Below are 23,215 nucleotides of genomic sequence, written 5' to 3' on the forward strand. Positions count from 1 at the left end.
CGATTCCCAGTGGGAGAGTCTTAAAATTTCAACGCATTACGGTGGTTCGGATTCCATCTGTACTCCCATGTCTCTCATGGCCTCACTCCTGAAAAGGGCACTAAACTTCAACAACCAATGAAAATCTTACTTGTACCCCACCTCAAAACTCGGCAGGAACAGTATGCAATAATCTAGAGAGATAACATATGTTTAAATTACTCTATACATAGTCACTGAAGTATTTTATAGTGAAGTGAAATACAAAAAGAAGGTATGTTAAAGAGTCCTGAATTACGTTAATCGCACACACCTTGAAACTATTGTCTTTCGTACTTACAAATAAGCCCTAATTGTTCCTCGTAATTAAGAATAAGTAATTAATCAAAGGAATAAATACAATAGACATGATCAAAGGGGTATCGTATCCCTTTATCAAAATTTTGATGGTATCTTGTACTCTAACCCTCCGTAACCCCGTTCCAGCGAACCTCATTGAGTTTTCATTTTACACAAAAATTCAAGTCATCAGATGAAAAGTGTTTGTAGGAAATTGTGGAAGCTAATCATCAGGGAATCTAATTTTCCATTGAAAAAATAACAGCACTATATACACCCACATACATATATATATTCATGAAATATGAGTAATTTATTTCCCTGAATTGCTCATTTAAAAAATTAATAAATAAAATAACTACACTTTTTCCGTCCGTGTGATTAATATTCTACGTTTGTAATTCTTCCTCTTCCGATTCAATCAACATGTAAACTCAGTTTTATGCACTACAACCCATGACAATGACTCATAACAATTCGTAAATAACACACACACACACACACAGAGAGAGAGAGAGAGAAATCACGTAGTAGCTACCGCTATGTTTATTTAGAGGTGTTTGGTTCGAGCTCTTGGTTGGTTGATTTAGTATTTAACGTTCCTTTTTACCACTGAGATTTTACGAGAGGCAAGCCTACAGCTTAAAGTGGGATCGAAAGAACATGAGTTCATACCGCGTATCGAACTTGTCTCCCATGCCGAAAGCACGTATGCTAAGTAAGCATATAACAACATGACGCTCTTTGGTTCGAGTTATGTTTAAGCTAAGTATCCTTATAGATATCCTGATACTCATATTTCACGCGAATATTATATGGTAATTTCTCCAGAATAACAAGAAAGTAAACCAACACATGCAAACGCCAAACCAAATACGTGTAATGTGTAAATCTTAGCGCACAATATAAGCACTAGGAGCCTTATGCAGAGTCGTTTTGACGTATGATCAGCGTCATACTAAAGGCCTGCCAGGCCCAGCGTCATACTAAAGAAAATATTACATTTGACTAATTAACCCTAGAACTTACTTCAACGTCAACGGGAGAGAACTAACATTGCCCATTATATGTTTCTTTTTTTTTAAAAAAAGTAACTTGTGTTTTAAGTGACGTGAATCTTGATATATATATAAAAAAAACTGGCCACCCATTTCTCTGTAAAAAACGTATTTCTTGCAAATGTACATAGAACAACTTAGTATTTTGACTTGAAATAAATATCTCAAACAGCCCCAGAAGTTTTAAGTTTGTTGCACGAGCGGAGTATGAACAGAACTATAGGGTTTTCTAAAGGGAAGTGAGTAGCCAGAATTTCTTGAACACATTTACAGCATTATAATCTCATTTTTATAAACAAGGTTTCATTTGAATTAGTTGGCCAAGAAGAAAGAACTATGTTACGGATACTCTGATTTTAAAAAGTACATACAGTAAGTAAACATTTGTTCCTGTTCTGAAACTGTTTCGTGTTTCCTGCTGTTTCAGGATTTTTTTATATAAAAAAAAGCAGTATATAATATGATGAAAAAAAGAACTTTCAGTTTACATTACAATGCTATATTAGACATTTTAAGAGACAAAATAACTCTTCCACACATACACCTAAAAAACTGTCCGCTCCATATACATAAAAGGCAGACGAAAGTAGTAAAAAATCGAAATGATGATTAATGCTGACAACTTAGTAGACAAGTGACAACTCCTTAAAACATTGTGTTTCTACATATACAATTGAGTTTTTGCATAGTAAATACAATATATTGTAAGCAAGAATTCTGCAGGGCAAATATATTCGGGTCATGATGGCACAGTCATAACGCCATTTCCGGTACGCAAGATTGTAGGCACTACTACAATACAGTAGCCATGAGTTTTCTTGGATTATCCACGTTCTTCCCTCTATATCTTTCCAACAAATCGTTCATTATACTTCACCTGTATTTATCATCCATCTAGACTAATACACGTTACTAACATAACTGCACAGCATAGCATTTCATTTAGATCTCTAATGTTATGTACAATAACTCGAATGGAATTATCTAATTCGCGAAATGTCAAATATGCTTAACATTGCGGCTCCTGAAGGGAAGTTATATCAATACAAACTAAAATTTTATCGCTTCATGCAAATAGGAAAAAATATTACCTATTAATTCCATACAATAAATCAACTATTCTTTTCTATGTAAGTAAATCCCGTTTCCAAACATACGTAAACACTGAGAAATGCTCCATGTGTTGTATAAGTAATATTTTGCGTTCTTCCTTTTACCTTTCACATATAATTCGTCTGAATTCGAAGTCTCGCACAAAATTCGAACGTATCGTATGGGCGCCTTACTGAAGCACCCCCATCACTTTTTCCACGTAAAACATCTAGGAACACTGGAGCACGTGTTTAATTATTTTAAATGAGAAATCCAAATACCAAATTTCATGTCTCTACCCTTAGGAAATTCCGAGATATGAACATCTCGTTGTAATAACTGCAATCCCAATTTCAACCACTTCCACGTCGAATTTCCAAAAATCCTTCCTTTGTGGTATTTTACCTCTCTATGCACTCTCCTATCTACCAGCCGACTTCTAACTTCTATTTTAAGCAGTTTGGCCTAAGTGTTAATCAGTTAGTCAAGACTCTTATATAAAGAGAGAGATTTAAAATACTTTGATCATGTTTCGTTAACATATCCTCTACACTGAATCTCTGAATAAAACACAGAAAGAGTAACAAGAAGTTTGCTTTTGCATAATCACATATCCAATATTTATGTGTCTTACACACGGAATTATTGTACTTAATTTTAAATACTTTACTCAACACAAATAATTCAAGCTATGTAAGAAGTAATACAGCTGGATTTAGAGGAAAATAATTAATGTTGCCACTACTACTTAACTTATTTCTTCGATCTGAATTTTTGAATCCATTCTGTAAAAATTATCCGATTACGTACTCATTAACATACTTATTAAGAAATGTAATTTGAAACAGATATAAAACATTATGCAATGGTGAAAGTTAACTTATTTCGGTTCTCGTATAATTATTAACGTTTAAGACAGGGACTCGATAACACTTTCATAATGCATTGAAAATCAAGTATGCATTTTATTTCAATCGTTCCTAAAGCACCTAAGTAATTCACACGACCATTTATTTTTAGCGTCAAGAGGATGACCTACAGCTTAACGTAGAACCTGAATCACATGTGCTTCTACCGGGAATCGAACCCAGGTGTTCCATCCCAAAGACGGGGCATATATCCACGAGTAAGCTCCAAAACATGTGTGCAGTTCCACAAGTCTAGCTGGGACCAAATTTGTTGATTCCATCGTGAGTTTCCCGCGTTAAACCTACCTACATGACTTAACAATTGACTCAAATCTATGACAATTCTGACCTTCAGGCTGGTACAGTCCGCAGCAAAAAACCTGCAACATGAGCATGTAAAGGTTATTGTGAAACGACAAAGTCTTTTGCTCCAAAATAAGTGTGCAGGGGAGGACACCGAGGTTTCTCCTGGCGTGATTCGTGCCACTTACGACGTTATGTTGATTTCCTGCGTTGTTAGGCGTAGTTTCACAATAAACTTACATGCTCACGTTGCAGGTTTTTTGCTGCGGACTTTACAAACAATAACAATTTACGTTTATGTATTATTTATTTCTAAGATTTGAAATATTAAGGAGAAACGAACAACTTTTGTAGAGAAAGCCTCTTTATATGGGATACCTTTTACGAAATGGAAACCATTTAACTGAGTTTTATGTAAGTGTATAAGAATTTACAGCCAATGGAATTTACAGTCATTGCGTAAATAGCACATCATGGAAAAAAAAAATCCTACAAAAAAAATGTTTGTTTTCCACTGTCTTTTCAATGATGTTTCAATTTTCCTACATTGCTATTTTAATTTTGGGGGGACCCCTGGGATGCTATGGGTCAAGCAAAACGCTCCATTCGACGGTCCTCTGACATTTTACCACCTCATTTTTTGTTTCATCCTTTATATCCAGCAGTTTGAGATTTATAAGCACTCGACGTTTAGTGTGAAACACTCGGTATGTGTATATAATATAGAATGGGTTCCTTATTTCGATAAGCCCTTGTGTCTTCTACCTAATAGATAATAAAAACGCTGAAAGTTAATAGGAAGAAAATATTATCAGGACATTGACAGTCAGGACAAATCATTTGACAAACTTTGTAAAAGTAACAGACGAACAGTGTTTCCAACCAAACGAAGTTCCATTCCTTCAAATGGCACTACGTCAGATATAAAATAAGATATATCAAATCTACATGTTACACGAAAAATCTTACACTTATTATTCAGTGTTCTAAACTACGAACACTACAATACCACAAACATCCAAATTTTGAAGGTCTGTACCACCGTAATAACGCAACTGACTTGGATTAAACAATGCTAGTTCGTTGATTGGTTGACTTGGAAAAACATGAAATTAAATATTTTAATGTAATGTCCCACGATTATGCTCCTTAGGGTAAGGGAGACGATGATTAAGGCAACTGAATGATGACGGAAGTATTGGTGAAATGAGAAAGTGGGAGGAAACGGCAGTCCCGAGAAAACCCACGGACACAATGTTGTCCACTACAAACTTAATTGGAGAGATCGAACCACTGACCCCACGCACCAGAGGTAAGCACTCTACCACTAAGTCACCCTGACCCCTAGTTGATTTGGATTTTAGCGCCTGGCTCAACACCGAGCCTATATGAGACGTGGGCCTATAGGTTAATGTGCGATCACATCCAATCACGTAGATGGTTTCCAATAATCGTAAAAATCGTAACGCCGTTTACTGCAGTTTCGTACCTCAAATCGTTTCGGAGATATGAAAAGTATGGTAACTTGTTTCTTGTCACTTTGTTCATATATACTCGAAATATGTCACATTATGATCATAATATTCGACGCTAAGGTTCTTACGTTATTACTGACGTAGAGACCTCCAAGCTTGGATGTTTCTGACAATGAAACGTGCTTGATTTGTAACGCTGAATAACAAATGTAGTATTGCAAATTTTTGTCTATCATATAGATTTAAAATCAGTAATAATCTGACGTAGTAAGTAAAGGTCTCCTCCCTTTCGGGACAGGCCATGAAGATAAAAGAGATGTACTGGTATTTGAAAAAAAAAAAAAAATGTGTTGACACCACTACTAACCTGGTGACATTGTACAGTACGAAGAAGCGATGTCCCCCTATTAATGCTTGCATTGCACAAAGTTTTTTTTTTTCTATTAGTTTAAAAGTTACAAGGGTGTTTTAAGATAATGGTCCACTCTCTATACAAGACACGTAAAAATAGATGCTAGCGTGGCTAGTGCTACTACACGCAGTAGTAAGCATCTTCTTACTGATAGGCGGCGCACACATCACTGGCCACTCCAGACACCGGAAATCAAAATAAACAACAGTGTTATGGTGTACATGGAACAAAGTGTGATGAAGATGTTTCTAAAGAACGAAAACGTAAGCACGCAAATAACTATAGATAAATTCAAAGCACAGCACGGTGATGAGGCCTTCAGCCGCAGTTAGATATTTTAATGATGCAAACATTTCAAAGATTGCAGTATGTCTGTCAGTGACAGTCCCAGTCATGATGATTCCCAGCCCGCTGTACTCATTCCTGTAAACATTCAGCACATTGAATGCATGAACCTGAATAATCAACGCATAACATGTAAAACTGACCGAGAGATCAATCTCTTTACGGGTACGGTGAACACGATTACTCATTAACATTTGCATTTAGCGCACGCTAGACACGAATACAGCTTTCTGCTTTTGTCCAGAAGAAGAGTTAAGAGCTGAAGCCTACACTAAGTTGAATGAGCGTTTCTAGAGAAACGGCTACGATTCACTGAATCGCTTCATTACATGTCCGATTGCTCTCCAATTATACTGGTACTATTTGTCAAATAAGTAACTGTACATCTGTTTGTGAGTTTGGCATCCGTGCATTGACTGATGTAAAAAAAAAAAAATAAATAAATAAATATGAGAATTAAATCAGTCAAACATGTAGTTTGGTGGGGAGAAGTAATGGAAGTCTGAAGGACATGTTTAAGAGGGACAGAAGTTGTAAAAACAAATTAGGCATGTTATAGATAAGATACAACAACACAAAAGACATACAAAAGAAAAACGTCGTAGAATATTAGAAGCTGCTGCATACGTTGGAATCGCCTTTAAAGATGTCAATGACAAAACCTTCAGGGCGAAGTGGTCGTGGTCTAATGATAGGGCAACCGACCACCAAACCTCAGAGCGGCAGTTCGAATCCACAAACGAAAAAAAATTTAATTATAATTTACGCAGTTCTTGATATGCGATGTCTAATGTTTTAATATTCTACGCTAAAGTAAGACAGACATGCTATTTTTGTTCACGATGAAATTACGAAGACGGTAAGGTTTAACTAAGTTCCTTGCCGTTTGGAACTCTCAAAATATTTCGAATTGGTTGTTCTAAACTTTGGAAGGATTGAATTTATTATTCTTAATTTCACATTTTACATCGTACTTAGGCTCATATATAAAGACGGGAGTATAGTTCAACTTGGGTTCCGAACTATTCGTCACCAGTGGAAATCGAACACGGGACCAGGCGTACCAACTGTGATATGGAAGCAAGTTACAAAACACGATTTTTCCCCAAATTTAAGAGATTACTTTGTATAAACTACTTGACTAATCAAAAAGTGTTTTACACAAACTTGAAAGTCCACAAGTTATGATAAATTCTCAAATTACATTTCAAAATTCATAAATAGTGTGTGTATTACATTTCACAGAAGAACATCCAGTTAGTTCAAAGTGAAATTCAAATTACCTATAGACACGAAGTAGACATATAGTAAATTATTATCCATTGCCTACTGATTCACTAGGATAGAGAGATACTCAGTTTTCCTGTTTAATTTTAACCGATACGCATAATACAATATCTATAAGGGTTATTTTAGCAAAAATTAGAGATGTAGGGCTGTCTGAATCTCTCACATCCAAAACGTAACCGCCTTTGAAATGCACTCGTCTGATACAAAGGGATCTGTTTCGTGTATCAAGTTACTAAACTTCAAGATTTGTTCTCTTGTAACTAGTTGCATAGTGCACATGTTAAGTTCAGTCCTCATGAGCATGGAGGGTGATGAGTAGAAAGAGAGTGATACTGCGGATTTCTTATTATTACACTTTTATGCTGATGCATATCTTAAGAAACAGGTGTCAAACACTTTCCATGAAACTATTCTCCTCGCTCGAAAAATGAGCGTTTCTGCTAGTTAGAGATAAAAATGAAACACACACACACGCTAGTCTGGGAAACAAACCATGATAAATGAAACGAATGAAGATAATACATATTAATCATTTCTTTCTCCTCATATATCGTATAGATAAAATTAATTCTTTAGTTTAATTCCCACGCTCACTCAACTAAGGTTAAAGAAGCTGGTGATGATGATGATAAGTGATTGATGGCCAATGAAAGTGGTGAGCCACAGAAACAAAAGAAATGCTGAAAGATGATTATCCACGACGATTGATTTCACGTTTCTGTGTTGTACACTGGCCTGCAAAATCGCCTGATGTAATAGTTGCTGACTTATATTTGTGGGATTTCTTAAAGGAAAGGATGTATGTGAATAAACCAGAAACTCTTGATCAGCTCAAGCACAATTCAAACCTTCATCGCCGGTCTAGTGGCTCGTGCAAGTTCTTTTGGTATACCAGATTCTGGATTCGATTCTCAATGGTAGCATCAAACACGCTAGATGGTTCGAAATGAAATCTTTCAGTTTAACGTCCCACGATTATGCCATTTAGGCTAAGGGAGACGAATGATTAAGGTACACCTTGTCTCAAAAAGGTTGAGCGCATTCTTTATTGGTGTTTTGAGGCAAAAATTTTCAAAGTCCAACTTCGGGTATCTTCGGGAAATAGTAAACCAGGTTCGAACCTCCAAGCCAGCCTTTGTAATCGGGAAAAAGTTTGCAGATGTGTTTTTCTTCTTTTAAATATAATAAGACTTGTTATCAAGTGTTGAAAAAAGCAACATTGATTGAAATACTTAATGACACAATATTTCGAAACTTTGTATTAATGTCACCACATGCTTGTTTGTCATTTAGCTCTCCATACGTAATGGAACATTTAGATATGTAAACGAATCTTTCCATATGTAAAAGAATGCTCAAAGTTAAGACATAGAACATAATTATCGCCTAAGTACTAAAATAATAGTCAAAGTAGAACAAAAACAGCGTTTGTAGTGGGTATGAATGTCATAATTTTCTTGAGAACCGGTATACATCGCTAAAAGTACCTTAGCAGAAGTCCTTGTGTTAGCTCACTGGTAAGCTGTTGGATTTCAAATCATAAGGTTGTGAGTTCGAATCTTCTCTTGGTCAATGCCTTTTTAAAAAAATATATTTTCCGCAGTGCATGAAAAATTATATAAAATAATGACATTAAATACATCAGTTGTATATATATAACATAATCATTGCAGAATGTAGTAATTATTGTGTTTAAAATATAAAATCTGAAATAGGTAGGTGTCCACAGTAGGTCTGTATTATATTATGAGAATGTTAAATACAAGTTAAGAAACTCGTTCACTAGCAATAAATAAATCATGTAGTGTATTTATTTGCAGCTATTTGTCATATAGAGGGTAATTCTCAACATTCATAATACAGCATGTCATTTATGTTCTTGAAAACTTATTCGATGCATAAACCGAAGGTTTAAACAGAGAATCCAAAGTCGCAACGCTCGCAAGAAATTCATGAACCCCAAAGGTCACGTGAGCAGACTGGAATTGCCCTTATGAAGCACGCCACAGCAGAAAGTCTTTACACAGATTTTCAATTCAATTCCTGGTATATGCTTTTGCAATGTGGAAGTGGTGATGCCTTTAGTCGCTCTCTCTCGCTCGCTCGCTCACTCTCTATTTATACAGAATATAAAAGTGGATGGATGTGTGTGTTTCAACATAATTCTGATATATCTAGCGCAATTATAACTATATTTCTTACAGTCTGGAAAAGAGTACTGTCGGGATACATATCAAAAATGCTAGAAACTGGTCGATATTAGTATCGAATCCATAGCTTCGTGGTCGCTTAGGTGAATAGTTCTACTTTCAATTCAAGTCCAATTAAGTTCCCATTAGCGCCCAGGGTGGTTACGTAGCGACATAAAAATATCGAAATCAACCGATATTAAAATCGAATCGTAAATTTTCAGCGCCGCTAACTGCCGCATTTCCCATTAGTCCATATTAGTCCACATTTCACATTAGTCCCATTGCCTAGAGGGCAATATATTTGCAGAGTGCAAAGTTTAAAACTTGAATAATATTTTAATTTTTTTCCGTATGAAAAAGTTAAAAATCAAGAGCAAATATACTATTTCATGAACAATCCTCTTTTACTGTTCTAATATGTATAATAACAGCGTAAGAAATCTAAAAATAATTCAGAACACGTTTCACATTTGTTATTTTTTGTTACGTAGTTCTAGCTGTAGCATGTAGTGAGTGGTATTTAAATGTAATAAATTCACTAATTAAGCATATTCGAATTAAGTTTTATTTTTAAGTTAGGGATGAAGGGGCGGAGAAATATGTAGGTATTGGGGCGCCGAGAGCAAAAGTGCGTAGAGGCGCCGAGCTTTTAAATGCAACACTGGTCGCTAAATTAATTGGTAGAAATTTTAATGTCATTTAAGACCAAATTTAGTCCTAACGGTGGCAGTATCCGTTTGCTGTCCTAGGAGAAATGAAAGGGGCTGACATCAAAATTATATATATATATATATAAAAGACCGACATTAGTGTGGAATCCATAATTTTCGAGGTGGATTAGATAAAGAGTGGCACTCCAGGTGCTTAATGATATAGAAAATTAGTTTTTCTTTCTTTTTTTACGTTGGTCTACTTTTCCTTGATTTGAGACTTTCAAATTTCATCCTATTTTCTACTGAAATGTGTCTGTAAGGCAACAAAGAAATAATTATATATGATAAATTTAAATTCATTTTAATTCGGAAGTTGAGAAACACTTTGCCATTATATATCGTAAAGGTCAGATCCACCAGCATAGTAACAGAGAGGTGCTTGAGCCATTGACGGTAGAAATTCAAACTCCGGTAAGTGATAATTTCAGTCTTGTTTTATTACAAGTGTAGCCTCTTTAGTCAACGGAGAAGAGGACGTGGATCATGGGTCAGAGTTGATGTCGATGGGTCGGAGTTGGTCGCAATGGTTCAGAGTGGTTCATAGTTGGTGGTGGGTCAGAGTAGATCACGATGGATGATGGGTCAGAGTGGGCCAATGGGTCATTTGGGTGGTGGGTGATACTGGATCATGGTGGGTCGTGAATCAAATTTTCATTGACCCACACCATCTCTGGTTAAAATTGTACTAAAGAGAAGAGGCACCGAAGATGCATGTCGGCTATTATGCTCAAATTTTGCACATAGATAGTACCCCACCAGAAAGCAATAAATCTGAAACGGTTCACGGTATCACCTCCTAGAACTCGAGATGTAGGGGTTTGTCTGATTGGCTAAATTAAGACGTCAATGATTTATCCATCAACAAACAAGCTTTTTATGATCGTTTCCGTAGGGAAATCAGAAGAACACGTGCCTAGTAATCGTAATATTGATAGTTCGCGTCCACCCCGGGGTATTTGTTTTGTGTTTTTTTGACTCACCTAAATATAAACAAATCACACATATAGGCATTTTAACATATTTTGGGAGAGTAATTTTGTGGTTCGTTGTCGTTTAATCGCGTCTCTGCCGCTGGTAGTAAAGTTTTCAAAATGGAACTGGGGCCACCGCGGATTGTCGCTGCGGGGCCACCAATTTTTGGCGAGAGGTCAATAGTTGACCATCTGTAGTCCACCGACGCTTACAGCTTAGGGTAATGAACGATGTCTTTGCCTTGTAGACGTCATGACTACCGACGTCGGCAGTCAACTAGCTTTTAGTATTCCTTTACTAACCATCTATCGTCCATGTTTATACACGGTGTTGTACTACTACTACTACTACTACTACTAATAATAATAATAATAATAATAATAATGATAATAATAATAATAATAATAATAATTATTATTATTATTATTATTATTATTATTATTATTTGTAGTAATAGTAGTATAATTGATAATAGAATAATTATATTGTCTATGTATTGTCTAGGTAGGACTACACACAGGATTTGGCTCGTTTTAGTTTGACTCGACTCTAATCCGAGTCTAGTTGGAGGATATTTTTCGCGCCGAGTCCTAGAGTAGACCTCAAAGATGTCTGTTTCGAGTCGAGTCGAGTTTCAAAGAAAAGTAGCTCGTGCCCATCCCTACTAATGAGAGCTTAATCGGAGTTAAGCGAAATCGAAAGTCACACTATTTATCTAAGCGACCCCGAAAACTATGAATTCGACACTAATACCGATCATTTTCTAGCAATCTTTTATATGTATCCCCCTCCCATTCACCATAGGTAACCCGACAGCACTCTTTTTCAGACTATAAGAAATTTGGTTAAAATTACTCTAGGCCAGTGGTTCTCAATCTAATTCCTATCACGATCCCCTTTTATCACATCCTCTTGCCAGCGACCCTTTTATAATTTGTGTTTTATAATAAGCTTGTGTGGGATTTTTAACATACCTATTTCTATAATAGTAGAATCCATTTCTTGTTTATAGTGAACAGTGCCGTGGCATGGAAAATCAGCGCTCGGGGCGAGAGTATACGACGATGTCTCCGTACATATGAGTGAGGTCGACAGACTAGCTGCAAAGCGCCACCATGGTTGACACGAAGCTCAATAAAATTTTCAAAAGTAAACTCTGCCTTTTCTTGATTTTGAGCACATTTTATTACGTTTTTCCTTCTATTTTATACATGTGCACATGCACTTTCCTATAGGGATGCACGCGAGACGCGAGAAGTCTCGTCTCGTCTCGCATTTGCGATACGAGACACGAGACAAGAGTGAAAATTTTATGCGAGACGCGAGACGAGACTAAACCATGCGAGACGAGACACTAGACGAGACTCGGTTAAGTCTCGTACGAGAAGTCTCGCGAGACTTCTCGCAGTCTCGCAACATTTATGAATTACATTTAATTGTATATTTAGTAATTTTACATTTATTGAGTTTTCTAAGTTGAGCGTTAATGTCTCCAGTAACAAAAAAGTGATTGGGGCAATAGACATTTTATGAGATTTATTATTATTCAAGGTTGAATTTCAGAGTTAGAGCCTTCTTTAGTTTCTAAACATCATTAAAAAAGAAAAGCTTTGTAAATTGGAAATTTATTACAGCATCGATTTAGGACTTTATTTTGCGACACAAACACATACACGCGGGCGCGCACGAATACATGAACTTCTATTTTTGGTCTGAAAAGCGAATAAGACTCCCTATTGCTGCGAAATATGATATTTCTGTTGTTTCTGTCTTTTTCACATTACTACTAGCGATTAATGTTGGGGAATGGCGGGGAAATCCCCTCTCGTCAAAGAGTATCCCCGGCCCGGCTCGGAGAAATAACATGATATTTTTACATGGAATAAGTATTTTCTTTCTATATATTTATCAAAAACATCCCCCTCTAGTTCGGAAGTTTAATTCAAATACTGGTTTGGCAGGATGTCCCTATAGGTTTCGTGGGAGATGGTAGGAATGGCCCTATATCTGTCAGTAATTTTATTTTCTAGATCTGGCAGTATAAGTTGAAAGCGAAAGTTGATAAAATGCGATAATCCAACATTGCTACAAGCCCGAACGAACCAAAAGAATTGGGTCGTATTGTGTTGTGAGGAGTTCTTCTGTTGTGTACAAGCGCTTTTGGTGGTATAAAAACATCTTTATACTGGAAAATCATCCTTCAAGGAAACGACCAAAACGTGTAAATGTTGATAGTAGCGACGATATTTTAGAAGAGGCAAATATTGCTGGAGACCTCTAAGCTGGAAAACAATGTTGGATCCAGCAACAATTTATGCTGGTTTTGCTGTAAATTATGCTATTAATTTGACGAAAATTAATGGTCCAGCGATCAAATTCCAGCACAACTTTTCTTTTAATTTGGAGTGGAGGGGACACAAGTTCGGATACCATATTGAACTCTAGGTTCCGTCTCCTTAGGATGTTATGAAAATTCATCCCATGGAAAGCAATGGCAAACCACCATTCACCTTGCCAAGGGACTTTTAGGTCAAATACCTGCCTTCGGACAGAATATCACATCATCATTCATTAACAGCCATAGAATAACACATTGCAAAATTTTGACCTAGAATATATGCGAGACCATGCAAGAAAGTCTCGCGCGAGACGCGAGATGAGACTCAAAATTTTATGCGAGACGCGAGACGAGACTTCACATTTGCGAGACGAGACCTTACTTGAGACGAGACCAACGCTTGAGGTTGCGAGACGAGACGAGACTTTTCCATTTCTCGTCTCGTCTTGTCTCGCGTGCATCCCTACTTTCCTAACATGAGTAACACACTTCCTACGAAATTTGTGCCCCCTTTTTTCGGCGCCCGGCATTGATAGTGGATACAGTAACTGTACTATCTATATTCCCAACGACGAAGGTGCTGGTTCAAGATGGATGTTAAACTCCTTCTTTGAAGAGGCCATTAACGTATCTGATCTAAGCCCAGAACTTCTTAACCAAATAATAGAATGATCATGCTACAAGTCTTTGCAACTGGGTTTCTGTAACAAAGACTTGGACAAGTTCTGCCTGATGAGGAGAGAAGAATATCCTGGTCTGGTATCTGCTGCTTTAAAAGTAATAATTCCATTTGCTACATCGTACTTGTGCGAAAGTTTTTTTTTCATGGTAAACATTAAAACAAAGACAAGAAATCGCTTATCAGTTGAAAATGGCTTCATAATGTTCATCACGAAGATTGAACCGGGCATTGCTGCACTAGTGAAATTACACCATGCTTAGGTATCTCATTAGGTTTCAATTTTAATTGTATTTCAATGTGCAGGTTTTGTTCCATGTGTATTTTTCTAGTATTTCTATATACAGTTCTCATTAGTATCATATCATATCATACGTCTTTCATTTAAATTCATTTTTAAACAACTCTGCACCCTTTGACAATGTTCAGTAGACTTATTTTTTATTGTTCTGTACAGTATGTATAAAATTAAAAGTATGCCTATCAGAACAAAATTCAAAATAATTTCCGGTATTAGATTCTAACTATATTTATCTCTTCCGCTTATCTTCGCGACCTCCTCGGGGCCACGACTCCCAGGTTGAGGAACCCTGCTCTAGGCATACATGAGTTATGTTGGAACATACATACATACACTTTTATATGTATAAATGCAGATAAGAGAGAGTTGAGAGAGAGCGATTAAGGTATTACCGCTCTCAATCTCTTCACTTTACTTTTGCGATTCGTGAGTTTCTTACGTGACAGTTTGGGGCTAGCTAGTTTTTTGTTATGAACCACGATCCGATTTTCGATATGCTCTACCTAAATGCTGTAATGCGAATATTGAGAAGTTACCTGCGTATGAAAATAGCTGCAAATAAATACATTACATAACTTATTTATTACTATTACACGATTTTCTTAATTTGTATTTAATATTCACATATAACATACCGACGTTCTGTCAATACCTCAAATGTTATATTTTAAAGATAAGAATTGCTTATGTCGTGAAATGATATGAATATATATATTCAACTGATATATACAACTGATGATTTGTAATGTAACTATTTTACATAATTTTCATTCATTGAGGAAAGTAGAATATCATAAAAGAATCTCACCTGAACGGGTATCGAACTCACGATTTAAACGCTCGGGTGTGTACCACTGAGCTAATATGACCGCTTTTCGGAAGCTGCTTCTGAAATATAACTGAGCTCATACGTAAATTATTTTTTTTTTCGTATGGAAATCACAATGACGAAACGAGAGTGTGAATATATAGTTTCGAAGTATTGTATCATTAACTATTTCAATCAACTTCACTTTTTTTCTACACTTAATACCATTTCAACATGTCTTATTATATTTAACAGAAGGAAAAACATATCTGTACATTTTATCCCGATTGCTAAGGTTGGCTTGGAGGTTCGAACCAGCAGCTTTAGTTTACTGTTTTCAGAAGATACCCGAAGTTGGACTTCGAAAGTGTCGTCTCAATACAGCTATCATCATATCGCTCAATGTGTTTGGTATATGGTATGTGTTTTTATACGTGTAAAGTCAGTATAACAATTCATTCTTTAAACAGCTTTTCGTATGTATTAATACTCCTTTATAAAAACTGTTTTTAATATTATTATTACGGCGCACCATTTTCAGATTTCTTTCGCGAGTCGTTGACCAAGTCGTTCCCCACAATAGGCGTGTCGTGCAATTAACCAACCACGCGTCAGGTACTAGCTTTTACCTATTGCTTCCTGCTCACAGCTCAGAACATTGGTAACTATGGATAGACGTACAGCAGTAATTACTTTATGGGAGTTGGAAGGCTATTCTGCAACTGCAGCTAGCAGGCGAGTAGGTGTCCCGGCCTCTACAGGAAAGCGATGGCTTCGGAAATATGGTCCTACACGTTAAACTGGTAATTTACGATCTTCTGGTTGTCCGCATGTGTCAACCGAAGCCGAAGATGCGAGATTAGTAAACGAAGCCCGGCTAGACCCACTTAGGACGTCTAGACAGCTAAGGGAAGCTTCTCTTTTTCCTGGTAGTAAGCATACAGCTCTGCAAAGGATTCGTCATGCCGGGTTACGTAGCTGTGTTGCTGCCGTGAAGGAAAAACTCTCAGACGACCACAAAATTTACCGTCTCGCGTTTGCACAGGCAAATGTGGGTCGCAATTGGGAAAACGTGGTTTTCTCAGATGAATCCATATTCACAACATTAAATGAGGGACGCCGTTTTGTGTATCGCCCGAGAGGCACCCGATATGATCCTGGATGTGTTGCTGCTTGAAATCGCAGTGGCCATGTATCTATTTCATGTTGGGGTTGGATTTTCAGGCGCGGAGCAGAACAGCTTCACAGAATTGAAGGACACCTGGACAGTGCTCAGTACTTAGATATTATGAGTAATATCATGGTGCCATCTGTACGAGTATTTCAGCCTGATGGTGTAATTCAGTTCCAGCAAGACCAGTCGCCAATACATACTTCCCGTGTGGTTTAGGAATGGTTCGCAGGGCAGCCTGAGATTGATTTAATTGACTGGCCGCCTCGTGGAGCAGACCTCAATCTCATGGAAAATATGTGGGCAGAAGTGAAGAGTACTCTAAGGGATAGTTGGCCTGAGGCAGATCCACCAGAACCCAAGATGACCTGTGGCATCTTGTTTCCGAAGCATAGCTGGAGGTAGTGGAAGGAGATAAATTTGTCACCCATTTAATAGATTCCATGCCCAGAAGAATAGGGCGTGTAATAAATTCAGAAGGGTGAATTTTTTTTATTCTAGTGTTTGTTTTAAATTGATAACATAGATGTAATATTTTATGTAAGACTCCTGTAATTGGGATTCTCTTGTTGGAGTCAGCGGATTTAAATAAATAAAATAAGTATTGGACACAATGTCCCCACCTTAACTCCCGAAAATAGTCCTTTTCAGGGCTACCTAAACGCTTCTGAAAATATTTCTAGAAGTATACCACTCATTGAATCCGATTTCTGTGCAATTCTACTAACAAAAAAAAAAAATAATAATAATAATTCTCTGCAGGCTTTGAACTTAAGACAACTTCATTAACAAGCCCGTACTCTACCAGTGAGCTAACATGAACACGCAAATCCAACCTGAAGAAACACGACTTTCAATTTCCGGTATTCCATTACACTGATGGTCATATACTTTGCAAATGTTGTATTCAACTTGGGATATTCCACAACACATAAACAAAGCGAAAGAGAGAGAGAGAGAGAGAGAGAGAGAGAGAGAGAGAAATGAATATACAAAAGCATATTCAACGTATTCGAATGAGACTCTAAGTAACGATATTCCGTTCTAAAGAGAATTTGTGTTTCTTCCCGTGACGTTAAGGGGATCGGGAAAAGTTATGTCTTGAAGCAGGATCCGACTTTGGATACTCTGTTTACACACTTTCTATATTCGTAGGAATATACTGTATTTCACGAATGTAAATGACATGCTGTATTGAGAATATTGAGAAGTTACATCTGTATGACAAATAGCTGCAAATAAATACACTACATAATTTATTTATTGCTATTAAACGATTTTCCTAACTTGCATTTAACATTCTCATATATAATACCGACCTACTGTGAAAATTATCTCAGATTTTATATTTTAAACATAATAATTACTACATTCTGCAATGATTATATTATATATATACAACTGATATATTTTAATGTAATTATTTTATATAATTTTTCATGCATTGCGGAAAATATAATTTTTAAAAAAGGCATTGACCCAGAGAAGATTCGAACTCATAACCTTATGATTTAAGGTCCGACAACTTACCAGTGAGCTAACACAATGACTTCTGCTGAGGTACTTTTAGCGATGTATAAATATTCTCAAGACAATTATGACATTCATATCCACTACAAACGCTGTTTCTGTTCTACTTTGACTTTTATTTTAGTACTCAGGTGATAATTATATTCTATGTATTAACTTTGAGCATTCTTTTACATATGGAAAGATTCGTTTACATATCTAAATGTTCCATTACGTATGGAGAGCTAAATGACAAACAAACATTTGCTGACATTAATACAAAGTTTCGAAATATTATATCATTAAATATTTCAATCAATGTTGCTTTTTCTCTACACTTGGTAACAAGTCTTATTATATTTAAAAGAAGAAAAACACATCTGCAAACTTTTTCCCGATTACAAAGGCTGGCTTGGAGGTTCGAACCTGGTTTACTATTTCCCGAAGATACCCGAAGTTGGACTTTGAAAATTTTTGCCTCAAAACACCAATAAAGAATGCGCTCAACCTTTTTGAGACAAGGTGTACGTTAACGGTGATGGAAGAACTGGTGAAATGAAAATGTAGGATGGAACGGGAGTATTCCGCGAAAACCCGCGGATACAATGTTGTCCAGCAAAAAAATTATAAGACAAACAAAATTAGAAAAATACAGAAAAATGAAACAAAAATACAAAATAAATAAATTAATTAAATTACATAAAAACGAAACATGGAACAATTACGTTAAGGATCAGTTCAATATTAACCCATGGGTGAACCCTATAAAATAATAAATAATAAAATTGCCGAACAAAAAATCCTATCAACCCTTCAAAAACAGAATGGCATCGTCACGGAAAGATGGAAAGATACCATACAATACCTCATGGAAACATTATTAACTATTACCATCAAATGTAAAGAAGAATACATTGCACAATGAAAGAGCGAGAAAAGAAATGACTGAAAAAGATAATAAAATATGATGAGTGACAAACCAAGAAATCCAAAAGTATATAAAGAGATTTAAAAAAAAAAAAAAAAAAAAAAAACAGAGGACCAGGAACAGATTGCATCAAACCTGAAATTTTTATAAATCAAGTAGACAAATAGGTACCTTATCTAACCAGAATTTATAATGTCTTCTTCAAAAAAAGGTTACCATGCTCTAGAAAACTTTCAACTTGGTGATAACAAAAAAGGAAGAAGGCAAAGATAAAAATGACCCAAAATCATACCGGCCCATCTGCTTCATGAACATAATAGGAAAATATTTGAACGAGTAATACAAACCTAGATTAAGCAAATGCAAAAACATAGAAAACTGCAAGTTCCAATATAGGTTCAGGAAAGGAAGGAGCACTCCAGACGCAATAATTGCTTTAATAGAATATATAGAATCAGGAAAAACAGAAAAATATCAAATGATAATACTTTAGGGCATTAGCGGAGTTTTGACAATCTTCGGCGGCCCGCGCTATTCAAAAGACTAAAAGATTTGGAAGTAGATAGAAAATTATATAAATTAATACTCGACTACTGCCAGAACAGAGGTAAATTACAAAATACCAGGACTACATATAGAACATAAGGTAACAAAAGAAGGAGCCACAGATCAATAATGTGGAACATAATAATTCAGCCTTGCCTTGAAATAGTACACAAACTCAAAGAAACAAACGGAGAGTGGGCTATGCAGACGACATAGCAATAGTTACAGCTGCGCCCTCGAGAAGAGATTTGGAACAAACAAACAAAAAAAAAAAAGCATGTCCTCCGATTTTCTCAATTCCATCATTTCGTTCATTATCATTATCATCGTCCCCCTTAGCATCAGAGCATAATCGTTGGACGATAAACTGAAAGGGAAAAAATGAATCTCAAATGTGTCTATCAAAAGACCGAGATACTATCAAGGTGTTAGCGTCGTTCATTAAACAGGAGCTCATTCGTCAAATGGAAAACACAAAGAAGTGCACTGCACGAGGTTTGTATGTAACAACAGACAGTTTAAATTACTAGGATATAAAGATGGCCAAATTTCGCATAAAAAATATCTATTGATATTAGTTGTACTTGTGTCGTGCATATACCGCAAAACAGTATTCGAAGTGCAAGTAACTTCTTGCCAGTGAATATTGAAAGTAACATGTCAAGATTTTTTCATTGTCACATATACAATGTAACAATGTAGCAAGCTTGCAAAAAATTTTTGACTTTGAATATGTTCAACAAAATCAGCCTATTTAACATACAAAAATCAGATAGTTATTGGTGGCATCAGTAAATGACAATAATTTACGTATTTCCAAGTTTGAAATCTTACTTTGGTTAAGAATAATAATTCGTATAATAATATATCACTCTCTACAATACTTGCCTTTCTGGCGGCAATTTTTGAAAAGATAGCTAAAAACATACATTTGTAGGAAAATTGAAAGTGAAAAAAAAGTACCGAACTTCTCTATGTACTTCACGGACTTACTGACATAATCAGAGGTAGAACATCTGGACATTTTCTACTTAGAGAAACCGCATCATCACACGAGAAAGATTAATATAGCGCAGCAATAACGATTTGTTTCTCTGATTGTTCATTGGCTAGGTATTATAAATAACAGAGGTTGTGACGGTGTTTTGAGTGATACTCGATGAACTACTCGGAAAGCACTCGTAAATTCCGAGTCAAACAAATTGGATACATGATGTAATCCAGTATCCGTTAACAGTATTTTTCTTAGAACCTATGTGGAATTATAAGTTCTCTAATCTCTCTTTTCACATTTGCCTGTATCTGGAATAGTGTATTTAGAACAGATCCTTTACATTTACCAATATTTAGTTTCAATACTTAAACTTTGAGGAGTCTCGAACCATTTGAAGTCCATGTGGCTACGCCAATACTTCAAGTGTTTACATTAGGATTGACCATTATTTTACTGAGCTATGACAAATTTTGCAAGTTTATTTCCAATTTGTAACGACCATTATAAAAGAATTTTTCAATTCTGTTACTTGCAGGCTAAAATAGGCACTATTGGATGTTTCTAATATGTTTTGTGCATCAAGTAAATCATTTCTGCGAAATATCAGCATGCCTTAAATCAAGCACACTTCTTTGGTGGCCAATCCTTCTACACATGCTCCATTGGACTACCTTTCCTTCGCAGAATTTTCGGGAAACTTAAACTTTCTTTGTGGAATCATGTGCGCAATTTTCCCCGAGTCCTGTAAATGGTGCTGGCATCTTTCACCCTAAAAAAACTGTCATAAAAGTAAAGCTTGCTAACAAAACCACTAATTAACTACTAAATATTTTAACCCTGAAACAAGAACATGGTTTAAAAAATGCAAACGTCTGAAACCTTCACAATGAATTTAGAGAAAGCTTCATAGACCACTTTAGATGATAGTTACAAAGATATCAAACATATGATAGACTCTTTTATCTTGTATATCACGATTTATAATACTGTGTATCGAAACTCAGTACATCATCCAAATTATAGTACTTATTAAAAATAAGTATTCATATCTATATTTTCTATGGGTAAAAAATACATTGATATGAACTGTGAAAATGCAATTTAAACTGAAAATTTTCAACATTAAACATACAATAATAATAGATGTAATTAAACAGAGCAACTTACCTAAACAGCCCGTAGAAACGTAGATTCTTCATAAGAATATGTGTCTCCACGTGTCGAGGATAGTAGTTGACCACTTCTTCTCTCTGGTAAACAGGTTGCTCACTAAACAATTTTACAACTTTCAATGATTTAGAATTTGTCGGACGAGCAACTTCACCAAAAATACGCCTACTTAGCCGTCCCATCCGCTGTGCGTAAGTGGTTGCGGCTGTTGCCAAACTCACGTATTTGTTCATCCCCCTACAAAGAAACATACCAGAATCATAAATTTTGTGGAATTCTGTATTATTTAACGTAAGTATATTAGGAATTCTATAATCCAGGACCAAACTAAACATATTTTGGTTTGTTATTTAAAGTATTTGGTTGATGTGAATGAAATGTCTACCCAAGGTGAGTCTTTTCCAAAGCCCCCCCCCAATAATATTAATTTTAAAAAACTACAATACCTGGTTAATGAAAACAGTTGTCGTTGCCAATGTTCAGACAAGGAGTGGATTTCATAGTGAAAGAAGTGTTGAGTCTACAATATGAAGAAATCCTCAACCGCACGTTACACTGTCGATCATCAGGGAATGTCTTCCCTCCCAAGAAGTGATCGAGATGCTGAAAGAGGTTACAATCAGTGAGAAAGATATCGGGGGGAATACAGTCGATAAGGAATGGTTTCATACTGTAACTCATGGAGAGCCTGCGACGTCCTTTGCGCAACATATAGACAGGCCCTGTGGTGCAACATGAGGATACTGTATCTACTGACCACAGCTGGATGCTTGCAGAAAAGGTTTGTGGTGTATTTCATGGAGTTCAGAACTATGACGATCTGCAGTGATGATTTTACCTTCACACAGAGAGACGCGATGGGTTATTCCCCACCATGAAACACTATACCAGAAACACCTTCTATGGCTACAGAGATGGTTTAGCAAACCGTCCTGGGCGTTGATCACGATCCAAATATTGTCTTAGCCGCTTACGATTGTCACACTAGATCCATTAATTTCATCTGAATATTGATAATCCAATGCAGAAAACTTTTTCGGTTATTCCTTACACTCAGAGAACTGAACACCTCGAGACGGCGGTTTTTGTTGGCCGGGTCAGTTTGTGTGGCACCCGGAGTCCAACTTTTTCACTTTACCAATTGCACTGCTTGTAAACGACAGTGGTATGGTGTATGCCAAACTCGTCTGGAATGGCTCGAACTTATGATTCTGAGGGTGCGATTCCACGGTGTTCCTGAGGACCTGATCCGAACATGATGTTGGTTGGTGTCTAGGAACTTCATTTTGCAATGGTATCACCGGAATGAAATTTGATAAACCAAAGTCGAATTATGTGTTTATTCGCCACTCTCGCCCAACGCATAGTTAATGCTTTTGCGGCTACTGTGCAGAATGTCCCACTTTGAATTTGTGAAAAATCTTTCAGTTTAACGTCCCAAGATTATGCTCTTTAGGCTAAGGGAGACGGACGATTAAGGCAAGTGAATGATGAATGGAAGAATCGATGGAATAACAATGTGGTAGGATACGGAAGTACCCCGAGAAAACCCACGGACACGATGTTGTCCACGATAAACTTATTTGGCCAGAGACAGAATCAGGGACGTCACCCACCAGAGGTAAGCGTTCTACCACTGACTCCCCTCCCGTAGTTTGAATTCGAAAAGAAAAATCACTCGCAATTTTGTTCT

General features: G+C 36.4%; 1 protein-coding gene across 3 annotated transcripts in view; it reads right to left on the minus strand.

Annotated features, from left to right (window-relative positions):
- Positions 1–23,215, minus strand: part of mRpS33 (mitochondrial ribosomal protein S33) — a 463,548-nt gene that overhangs the window by 345,139 nt on the left and 95,194 nt on the right. For all 3 annotated transcript variants that reach the window (XM_081762257.1, XM_081762256.1, XM_081762258.1), the window contains exon 2: positions 21,520–21,759. In XM_081762257.1, coding sequence (XP_081618383.1) covers positions 21,520–21,755 — 236 coding nt within the window. In that variant the 5' untranslated portion in view covers positions 21,756–21,759. The remainder of the gene's footprint in view (positions 1–21,519; positions 21,760–23,215) is intronic.

This window comes from Thermobia domestica, chromosome 6 (genome assembly GCF_964235325.1).
Source record: "Thermobia domestica chromosome 6, izTheDome1.hap1.1, whole genome shotgun sequence".
NCBI classification, from domain to species: Eukaryota; Metazoa; Arthropoda; class Insecta; order Zygentoma; family Lepismatidae; genus Thermobia; species Thermobia domestica.